Source organism: Oncorhynchus nerka, linkage group LG19 (assembly GCF_034236695.1).
Source record: "Oncorhynchus nerka isolate Pitt River linkage group LG19, Oner_Uvic_2.0, whole genome shotgun sequence".
Classification (NCBI taxonomy): Eukaryota; Metazoa; Chordata; class Actinopteri; order Salmoniformes; family Salmonidae; genus Oncorhynchus; species Oncorhynchus nerka.
In genome coordinates this window covers 26,605,490-26,616,663 of record NC_088414.1, presented here as the reverse complement: position 1 = coordinate 26,616,663, position 11,174 = coordinate 26,605,490, and the positions used below count along the sequence as shown (strand labels likewise).

Below are 11,174 nucleotides of genomic sequence, written 5' to 3'. Positions count from 1 at the left end.
CATGTGCATGATTGACAGATGGTCACATCATCAATCAATCAATCAAATGCATGTATAAAGCCATTTTTACATCAGCTGTTGTCACAAAGTGCTAAACAGAAACCCAGCCTAAAACCATTAATAGCAAGAAATGCAAATGTAGAAGCATTGTGGCTAGGAAAACTCCCTAGAAAGGCAGGAACCTAGGAAGAAACCTAGAGAGGAACCAGGCTCTGAGGGGTGGCCAGTCCTCTTCTGGCTGTGCTGGTGGAGATTACAACAGTACATGGCCAAGATGTTCAAAAGTTCATAGACAATAATAATAATAATCACAGTGGTTGTCCAGGGTGCAACAGGTCAGCACCTTATGAGTAAACGTCAGTTGGCTTTTCATAGCCAAGCATTCAGACTTAGAGACAGCAGGTGCGGGCATCTTTCACTACATTTTACGCTTTCAACGGACAATTATAGTTCGCAAAACGGTTAAAGCAATAATTTCACAAGTAAGATAACTCTGACAGCAGAGATAACATCATTTAAAAGCGCTCAAGCATAGTGGTCACGCGGGGCCCCAACTCCGGGTGCTCTTGCGCAGTGTCCTGTAGAATAACAGCTAGGCTATAGGCTACACGGCTGTGCACGTTAAGATAGCCTACCAGCCTGACATTTTCATTCTGCGCAGTTCATTTATAGAAAACCTAGTCACAACGCCTGCTGAATTTGGAGGTTGTGATTTCTTGGGTGCATTTATTACGGTCTCACTCTGACTCTATTCTCAATCAGATATTATTAGGGCGCTGTGTGAGTGATGTGGGTTCCTCTCTAGGAAAACAGTTGCACCGGTCAGGCAGCAGGTAAGCAGGATCGAGACGCAGGCAGCTGTCCCGTTAACTGGGCAGTCTGCATCACGCGTACAGATGCTCTTCTAGTAGCCTATTTATGTAAATGAGCTAAACACACATCTCAAGGATATGTTTACTGGAAATAAGGCACTAGGTTACTGTCTTTTCACGTTTTATGCCACTAAACTCGCGTACCGGGACCGGCGCCAGGTTTATTACCTTTGACAGCTCGCGCAAGCGTCACTGACTGCTGTCATTCTCCACGGTATGTACTTGTCTCTCTACGGTATCTATTTGTCATTCCCCGAGGCGTAGTATATATTTCAGACGCGTCGAAGAAAACCGTATACCGTGAAGTCCTGTCTTTTTGAGGGCTGAAAGAAAGCGTAGATGTTTCTGTCCGTATCCTGGACCGATTCAATTGGATAAGTCTATTTTACCATGCCCTGCCTTGCGCCAGTTTGAGACCGATTCCTTGTACACCTTTCAGATAAAAGGTAATGTATTTGTCTGTGTGCGCAACCATACAACAGGCATCTGTCTATAGGCTATGTGATTAGTATTGTATGTTGGTTGATGATCATACATTCTTGTTTTTTTAAATTTTCTATGATGTCAGTGTGCCCCAGCAGAGAGGTGCATGGCTGAGGAGAGCTGTATTAAGTGATGTTATAGATCTGTTATAAACATTGATGTATGACAGATGGGTAGAATAGAATCCCCAGGCCATTACACTCTTAATCCACCTATTTGACTCCACCTCTGCTGAAATAGCCATGATCAACAACATTTGTGGTGGCTTTTCACTTTCCAATATATTGATCTATTGACACACCTTCAATGACCACAACCACAATCTATTATGTTTAGGCTACCCTTGCACAAGCAAGTGGTCACATTGTGCCCTTCAATTTTCAGAGCCACTCTGAATGTCATAAATAAATTAAGGGGGTCAGGGCCAGCTCTAGCATTTTGGAGGCCCTAAGCGAGATTTGGTTGTGACTGTCAGTGACTGACAAAACAAAACCATTTTTGCCTGGAGCCGGCCCTGAGGAGGGTATTTTTTTCTTCTTCTGTAGGTCAGAGGACAAACAATGTGGTTGGTAAGTGAGCTGTCACACCGGCCACTGGCCTATAGGCTACTTCTCATAGAGAGGGGGACTATGTAGACCACTATGTGGCTCATCTGTTGACATTTGTGTTGTGAACTGTGTCCCTCTATATCTGCTGCTGCAGTGGGTTAGTGTTGCATCTCTAAACACACACTCTCGCTGCCACAGAACATGTGTGTGTTAGAGTGTATTAGAGAGAGACCTAGCTAGTTCTACCTGAGGCAAAGGAGCATGATATATTGGTTTCATGCACAGAAAGCCAATCTTCCCCCCTCCATCTCCAAAACATACAGTAGTTGAAAGGGAAGACACAAGGAGGGAATGGGGTAGAAAGGGGGTTGGGGGACTGAAATATGTTGCTAAGCAACAGGGAAGTAGACCAGGATGGGGGAGAAAGATGGTACCCACCAGCTTGCCTGTGGTTCAGTATGGTGATGATGTCAGCAGTGGTGTCGGAGGACTAGAGGGCAGGAGGTGGACAGGTACTCAATGTGAGCCAGCTCCCCCCACCCGCTTCTGGCTCCATGCCAATCCCCCCTCTTGTCGGGCCACAGGGCTCTGTGATAGTTGGAGAGATGGTCTGTGACCAGAGGGAGAGGGTTGTGAAGGACAAACAAACACAGGTCACTCATCTTCTCATTCTACATTGGTATCAGTTACACAACAGAGGAGTCTGGTGGGAGGAGCTATAGGAGGACAGGCTCATTGTAATGGCTGGAATGGATTCAATGGAACAGAGTTAAACACGTTGTTTCCATGTGTTGGATGTGTTTGGTACCATTCCATTGATTCATTTTCAGCCATTAAAATGAACCTGTCCTTCCATAGCTTGTCTCACCAGCCTCCTCTATTACACACCCAGCCCAGCAGACTGCACATTCCTCTCTCTTTCTCACAATCGCTCTCCCATCCCTTCACCATGATTTGTGGTTACTAACCAGGTTGATGGATCAAATGCAGCATAAACAAAGCAGCACAGATCCAGCCAGACCTTCTGGACAACCTGGGAGGAATACTTTTCCAGCACCTGCTCTACCCCGGCGACCAACAGCTCAGGACACCTCTATCCCCAGTCCCACAGGGGGGTCTGGGAAACTCCCAGGACTGGCCTCAGGTGTACGTCAGATGCCAGACCAGGTGAGGCTGGAGCATGTACAACTTGGGTCCAGTCCTGCAGTTCCAGTCTATTTCAGCCGTCCCAGACCTACTGCACTAAATTCCTCCAGAGATTCAGAGGCTGATATGAAGGATAAGGCCTCTATTCCAAACCGCATTCCTGGACCACACAGCTCCATCTCCCTGTCCCAGTCCCCTACAGAGTCTTCTCTGTTGTCCCACAGCCCCCAGAGTCCTCACAGCACTCAGCCTTACACCGGCCAGCCTTACCTCAGCCCCCAGCCTAACCTGCCTCAGCCCTGCCTCACCCCACCATCAAGCCTCAGCCCCAAACCAGGCTCCAGTCCACAGTCCCAGAGGACCAGCTCCCCTCTGGGCGCTATGGAAAATCAGCCACAGACTGAAGGAGAAACGGATCACGGTTTCAGGTGAGACAGATCACGACTGATGATGCCAAGTACTATTTTAGTAGGATGCCCACTGTATGACATTTGTTCTAAAGTTTCTACTCCCTAACTAAATATAGTAACATGTTGTCTCCATGGAGATAGTTTTCTCTTTCTTGGCAGACCAGCTAGGCAGAACTCAGCCTCAGTGATTGAAGCCATTTGCAGCATGATGGGTTGATTTGAGCCAGTGTGTCACATGAATCAAATGTCATACATCTCAGTAAGAGCTGTCTGAAGTGGACAGAATGGATGCAGGCTGTACATTTCCTTGACAGAGGTCCCAGAACCCCCACTGGTCACTGTACAGTATGGGTTCAACATTTAACATGGAGCTATACATTATTACATAATAATTACATTGTGACTACACAGTTATGATTGCAAATCACTGTAACGGGAAAGTAATGCATGTGTTTGCATAACTAGTGATAATGTAGGATGTGCATGCCCACCTGTGTTGTCCTCTAATAGGGTGCACATTGTCACATGGAATGTGGGCTCTGCTGTTCCCCCTGATGACGTCACATCTCTGTTTGGGCCGCATGCTGGCGATGGGAGTACAGACATGTTTATCATTGGGTGAGCTTCTGCTCCAATCACAACGGTGCCAGGGAGACAGCCTTGAATGTCTCTCCTCCATCATATCTCTATCACTGTTCTGATCTCTCCTCTACTACCTCATCTATCCATCCAAACATTTTCTCATTGCTCTTCTGCTCCCACTGAGTTATGAGTTGTTCTTCCTCTCTTCCTCCCCACTCAGGCTTCAGGAAATGAATTCTATGATCAACAAGCGGCTGAAGGACGCTCTGTTCCACGACCAGTGGAGTGAGCTTTGCATGGACACACTCAGTCGCTTTGGATATGTGCTGGTTAGTAAGGAGTTAGCGCGCTATGATGTCACTGTCTCAATCTCTATAGGGACAGTTACTCACGACAGTCGTGACAGACAGAGTATAATGTCAAACATCTTATCTAATGGTTTGTCTTCTTAATGTAAGATTATTTCTTCTTTCTCCTCTCTCTTTATCTCTCTTTATCTCTCTTTTCTCTCTCTTTATTTACATTTACATTCTTTATCTCTCTTTCTCTCTCTCTCTCTCTCTCTCTCTCTCTCTCTCTCTCTCTCTCTCTCTCTACCCTTCTCTTCTCATCCTCCTTAATCACTATAGGTGGCGTCCCAGCGTATGCAGGGGGTTCTGTTGCTGGTGTTCTCTAAATTCTGCCATCTTCCATTCCTGAGGGGGGTGCAGACAGAGAAAACACGCACAGGCCTCGGGGGCTACTGGGTGAGTGTCACCCATGGCAACCCCTGCTCTAAAATAGGAGCTTGTCAGTAAATGCACAGTCCAAAAACCCTTGTACACAAATAGTTTTTAGATTGCATAAAAATATGTTAATATGACAGGGAGAGAGAGAGAGAGTGTGTGTGTGTGTGTGTGTGTGTGTGTGTGTGTGTGTGTGTGTGTGTGTGTGTGTGTGTGTGTGTGTGTGTGTGTGTGTGTGACCTTCCTGTGCATGTTGATGTCAGCATGACTACTGGCTGCTGGTGCAGTCTCCTTTTCTCTGAGGTCAGTGCAGCAGGACTGTTAGGCTGTCTGGTTCTCTGATACCATGCCATCTGTCCTTTCATACTTATCACAGTGGATGTTTGATTACAGAGACCTGGAGAGCATCCATGTTTAATCCATCAATGTGTGTGACATTTTCACATTCTCTCTCTATCGCTCTCTTCCCTGCCCCCAGGGTAATAAAGGGGGTGTAAGTGCGAGGATGACGATGTTCGGCCACCCGGTGTGTTTCCTGAACTGTCACCTGCCGGCTCACATGCGGAACCTGGAGCAGCGCATGGAGGACTTTGAGAGCATCCTGCAGCAACAGCAGTTTGATGGCGCGACCGCCTCGGGTGTGCTGGACCACGAGTGGGTCATTTGGATGGGGGAGGGCTGATGTAAACAGTATGTGTAGGGCCACAAGTTTTTCCCACCTGTCCACCGTGCAGCAGTTAGCCTAGTGGTTAGATCCTTGGACCAGTAACCGAAAGTTTGCTAGTTCGAATCCCTGAACCGACTAAGTAAAACAAAACTGTCGCTCTGTCCTTGATAAAGGCACTTAACCCTAATTTCTCCCGGGTTGCTGTCAATAATGGCTGATACCATGCCGTGACTCCACTCTCTGAGGTAGTTGGGATATGTAAAAAACACAATTCCATTTCACCACACATGTACATGTGTGAAACATAACAAATATAAGACCCCCTTATTTGACCTTTGGGAGTTTTTCCTTGGTCATATGTTCACGAAATACTCCTAATTATGTGGTCTAATGATCAGTCGTTGGCTCATGGAGTGGTCGATGAAATGGTTATTTGTTCTTCTCCCAGCGTGGTGTTCTGGTTTGGGGATCTTAACTTCCGCATCGAGAACTATGACATTCATGTGGTGAAGAGTGCCATTGACAGCAATAAGCTCCCTTTGCTGTGGGAGCGAGACCAGGTGAGAAAGCTGTAGAATCTACTTATTTGACATTTAAAAAAAGTCCAAATGGAATTTTCTGGAAGTCATGATTCACTTTGGAAACAAAGACTGTTGATTCATTACCAACAGAGGGAGCTATAGCACCACAAAAATGAACCTACGCCCAATAATATTTATTCACTCAGTGACTACATCAAGTCAAACGAGCTACTTTGATGATTCATTGGTATATATATATATATATATTTTTTTTTTCTCTCTCTCTCCCTTTCTCTCTCTTTTCTCTTTCTCTCTCTCATTTGTTTTGCAGCTCAACATAGCTAAAAACAGTGAGTCCATTTTAGATGGCTTCTTGGAAGGCCCTCTCAAATTCCCCCCCACATATAAGTTTGACGTGGGGACACACACATACGACACCAGGTATGTGATTCTGTGTAGAGAAATACACGGTTTGTGATTGATGTGATGCTCCCTCCATTAACTGATTCACTGACCTCTAGTTCCCACTATTATCTCTCTCTCTGTACCTCTCACAGCAGTAAGAAGCGAAAGCCAGCATGGACAGACCGTATCTTGTGGCGTCTGCGTTGTACGGGCTCCCCTGTTCCTACCCACAATGCCGCTCTGCAGCGTGGCCTAACCTCGTGGCTGGGTGGGGCAACCAAGGTGGTGCAACACTCCTACCGCAGTCACATGGGCTACACCTGCAGTGACCACAAACCGGTCTCTGCTGTCTTCTCATTACATGTAAGTCCAACCTCCCTGTGACCCCTGAACTCTCACCCCAGCAGTCACACTGTTTGATGTTTATCCAGATATGGTGAAAACCTTCACAGTTACTGACACATTATAACATTAGTATGAGCTCACATCGTTAGAATCAGCCTCAGAAATGATCTTCCTTTCCATCTGTCTCTGTGTCTGTTTTCACTATCATACTTTCTCCCCCAGTTCCCATTCAAAGTGGACCTTCCTCTTGTAACGTTAGAGTATGAGAAGGAGTGGACTAAAGTTTCTGACGCTACAGTCAGATTCACTGTGAGGTCCAACTTCCAGCGCAGCTCATGGGACTGGGTTGCAATATACAAGGTAACTGTGACTTCAACTTTAAACCAGTGAGAGTTCATATTTGCTCTCACACATACCTACAGTACAGTGCCTTCAGAAAGTATTCACACTTTACTTTTTCAAAAAATGTTGTTATAGCCTGAATTTTTTGGTTGATAAAATGTAGATTTTTTTTATCACTGGCTTCCACAATATACCCCAAAATGCCAAAATGGAATTGTGTTTTTAGACATTTTTATGAATTAATCAAAAAAATGAAAAGCTGAAATGTCTTGAGTCAGTAAGGAAAAGAGAAAGGGGATACCTAGTCAGTTGTACAACTGAATGCTTTCAACTGAAATGTGTCTTCCGCGTTTAACCCAACCCCTCTGAATCAGAGAGGTGCGGGGGGCTGCCTTAATCGATATCCACGTCTTCGGCACCCGAGGAACAGTGGGTTAACTGCTTTGCTCAGGGGCAGAATGACAGATTTTTACCTTGTCAGCTCTGGGATTTTATCCGGCATCCTTTCGATTACGTGCCAAATAAGTATTCAACGCCTTTGTTATAGTAAGCCTAAATAAATTCAGGAGTAAAAAGGTGCTGAACAAGTCACATAATAAGTTGCATGGACTCACATGAGTACTCTGTGTGCAATAATAACAATAACATAATTTTTAAATCTACCTCATCTCTGTACCCCACACATACAATCTCTGTACCCCACACATACAATTATCTGTAAGGTCCCTGAGACCATGGAGATTTTCCAATGCCTCGTAAAGAAGGGCAACTATTGGTAGTTGAGTAAAACATTTTTTAAAGCAGACATTGAATATTCCTTTGAGCATGGTGAAGTTATTAATTATACTTTGGATGGTGTTTCAATACACCCAGTCACTACAAAGATGCAGGCGTCCTTCCTCACTCAGTTGTCGGAGAGTAAGGAAACCGCTCATGGATTTCACCATAAGGCCAATGGTGACTTTAAAACAGAGTTTAATGGCTGGGATTTCACCATAAGGCCAATGGTGACTTTAAAACAGAGTTTAATGGCTGCGAGAGGAGAAAACTGAGGATGGGTCAACAACATTGTAGTTACTCCACAATACTAACATAATTGACAGGGTTAAAAGAAGGAAACCTGTTCAAAATAAAAATATTAGAAAACATGCATCCATTTGGCAAAGCAATTAACTTTTTGTCCTGAATGCAAGGTGTTATGTTTGGGGCAAATCCAATACAACACATTACTGAGTACCACTCTCCATATTTTCAAGCATAGTGGTAACTGTATCATGGTATGGGTATGGGACTGGGGAGTTTTTCAGGATAAAAAAGAAACGTAAAGGAGCTAATCACAGGCAAAAACCTTGTTCAGTCTGCCCTCCACCAGACACTGGGAGACGAATTCACCTTTCAGCAGGACAGTAACCTAAAACAGGCCAAATCTACACTGGAGTTGCTTACCAAGAAGACTGTGAATGTTCCTGAGTGGCTGAGTTACAGTTTTGACTTAAATCTACTTGAAAATCTAAGACCTGAAAACAGTTGTCAAGCAATGAACAACAACCAATTTGACAGAGCTTGAAACATTTTGAAAAGAATAATGGCCAAATGTTGCACAATCCAGATGTGGAAAGCTCTTAAAGACTTATACAGAAAGACTCCCAGCTGTAATCACTGCCAAAGGTGCTTCTACAAATTATTGACTCAGGGGTGTGAATACTTATGGAAATTAGATATTTGTGTATTTCAGTTTCAATACATTTCTAAAAACATTTTTTCCACTTTGTCAATATGGGCTTAGTTGATATCTGTGGTTTTTCTTCACAGGTTGGGTTCAAACATCACAAGGACTATGTAGCATATGTGTGGGCCAAGGCAGATCATGGGTCACAGGTATGATACAAAGCCTGACAAACATACTCTCACAACCAACCTCAGAGATCCATTGAGATAATAACATTACACACACACACTCACTTGCTATCTTTCCATTTTCTCTATTTTGTTCTTCTCTCTCTTTTTCTCTTCTCAGGTGACATTTACAGAGGAGGATTTACCCAGGGATGCAGGGGAATACATTTTGGGTTTCTATAGCAACAACATGAATACTATTATTGGAGTGACATTGCCCTTTCAGGTCAGGACCCTTCCTGCAGTTTTCCTTCCTGTGTTGTTCAATGAACAGAGAATAAAGCAATTGCTTCCCACCCTTCTTTCCTCTACTCTCTTCAACAACCCTCCATCTCCCATAGATCCATGTTCCTGTGCGCAGCCCGACAGCCCCACCAGTATGCCGCTCAGACAGTTCTGACGTCAGCTCGGAGGATGACAGCACACTGGTCCTGCTGGCCCCTGCTAGCTCCCGCAGCCCAAGCCCTGGAAAAAGCAAACACCACCATCGTCACCGCCGCAGCCACAGTCCTGCTCACTCCAACACCCCCATGCCCTCCCTGCAGGGCCTCAGCTTGCACCCTCGTCCCCTAGAGGGCCTACCAAGCAACCGCTCGCCCTGCTCTGCAGCTAAGAAGGAGCGCCTGGTCTCCCCCCAGGACACACTGCCGTCGCCCATCAGCCCACTCACGCCCCGCAGCCCTGTGTCACCCGGGGGTGGGGTCTCAGCCCCAGAGGCTCTGATTGCTGCCATCCTGGGGGAACACAGGCCAACTCAGGTCACCCCGACAGGGGGCAGGTCACCAGGCAAGACTGGAGAGACAAGTTTATGAGAAGCCCAAGCAACAATCTCTGTGGGGTCATGAATGTGCACAGACATTAAGATAAGACTGTTGAAATTAGGCCAGTAAAGACTATATGATGATAGAATCTAGGGCTGATATGGTCCATTATTCTGATGCTGATCTGACCCTACACTGTCACTACGCTCATAAAAGCAGTGCATTGTATGACTTGTAGTTTGCAACATTCCACATGTTAGTGAACCAGTTGTCTCTGTTTCTTAATCTACTTATCAGTGACTTCATCCCATACATACACTGTGTGTACTTTGGAGTCAGGAGCTAGTCCAAATCGATAACAGTCTAAGTCTTACCCCAAGAAGTGCTTTTGCAGACTCATATCAATACTCTATGTACACAACAAATGTAAAGCCAAAGCAAGAGTAAATCTGCAATGTACAGTACTGCTGTTGTTATGGTAAGTTTAAAGGATGTCTATATGCCCTACCCATATGGGCCGGATCACTTTGTGTGGTATGATATCCATCTTTCCATGCCCCTAAGCGCCAACTGATATTATACCACTTCAACCGGTTTGTTTCTGAATCTCCCCATCTTGTGTATATGTGTGTAGAATTGTACATGTTTGAGAGAAAAAAACATTCCTGTCTTATTTTCAGAGTGATAAGGATTCTAATGATTTAGTGGTTTGTTTTGGTTGTGGACATATTGGTTGTGTGAGGAAAATAAAATGATAATCCTGAGAAAAATACTTTTGATTTTTGATATCATGCACAGAACATTCAATGGGACAGCTCGTAATTATAACGTGCAGAGTCCACACAGGCTAATGACCAATCCTCAAACAGGGCTTTAGTTTTTTGAGATATCCCTACCCAAGGTAAAACAAAACATAGCCATGTTTTTTCACATCTCTTGTCTCCCATTTATGAAATGGATGGGTGTGTAAAAATATTTTACTGCAAAAGCAGTTAAATTGATAGAAAATATGACACACATCCTAAACTCCAAAAGTGCAGAATAATGCCGGGAGAGGCGATCGGCTGCATAAGTTCACAGAACACAATATTGCACGTTTTAATACTGATCAAATGTGGAATACACTGCCCTACATACACAAACATCATAAGGATATTTTGGAAGTATAGACCTTTAAACATTACCAACTAAAAATATTTATGATGAATGGAAGCTTTTGTTTTTGGGTAGCTGATTAATAGACAACTTTCCAAGTAAAATAAGCTCTTATTCAGTTCTATATGGTCCTGCCTGAAAGAAATATATGAAGTGCCTTCATAAAGTATTCATACCTCTTGGCTTATTCCACATTTTGTTGTTTTACAGCCTAAATTCAAAACGGATTAATTGAAAGTAAAAACATATTTTTAGAGTTTCTTTCAATTCCAAAAAAAAGAAGATATACAGAAATATCACACCATTGGCAGCGATT

At 44.3% G+C, this 11,174-nt stretch overlaps 1 protein-coding gene across 1 annotated transcript; it reads left to right on the top strand.

Annotated features, from left to right (window-relative positions):
• The first annotated feature begins 610 nt into the window (after positions 1-610).
• On the top strand, positions 611-10,467 carry LOC115101266 (inositol polyphosphate 5-phosphatase K). The gene is made up of 12 exons (XM_065004821.1): positions 611-3,477; positions 3,970-4,077; positions 4,262-4,370; positions 4,671-4,787; positions 5,245-5,420; positions 5,882-5,993; positions 6,286-6,395; positions 6,512-6,722; positions 6,927-7,064; positions 8,859-8,924; positions 9,064-9,168; positions 9,284-10,467. Exons 1-12 carry the CDS (start codon positions 2,879-2,881, stop codon positions 9,752-9,754), a joined length of 2,322 nt encoding a protein of 773 aa, XP_064860893.1. The 5' UTR covers positions 611-2,878; the 3' UTR covers positions 9,755-10,467.
• Positions 10,468-11,174: the final 707 nt, after the last annotated feature.

Bases quoted from the DNA above. Each gene is read 5' to 3' on its own strand.
- LOC115101266 (XM_065004821.1), top strand. From the start codon at position 2,879: ATGGATCAAATGCAGCATAAACAAAGCAGCACAGATCCAGCCAGACCT. The intron at 4,788-5,244 runs GTGAGTGTCACC...CCCTGCCCCCAG, and splicing joins CAGGCCTCGGGGGCTACTGG to GGTAATAAAGGGGGTGTAAG. The intron at 5,421-5,881 runs GTGGGTCATTTG...TTCTTCTCCCAG, and splicing joins TCGGGTGTGCTGGACCACGA to CGTGGTGTTCTGGTTTGGGG.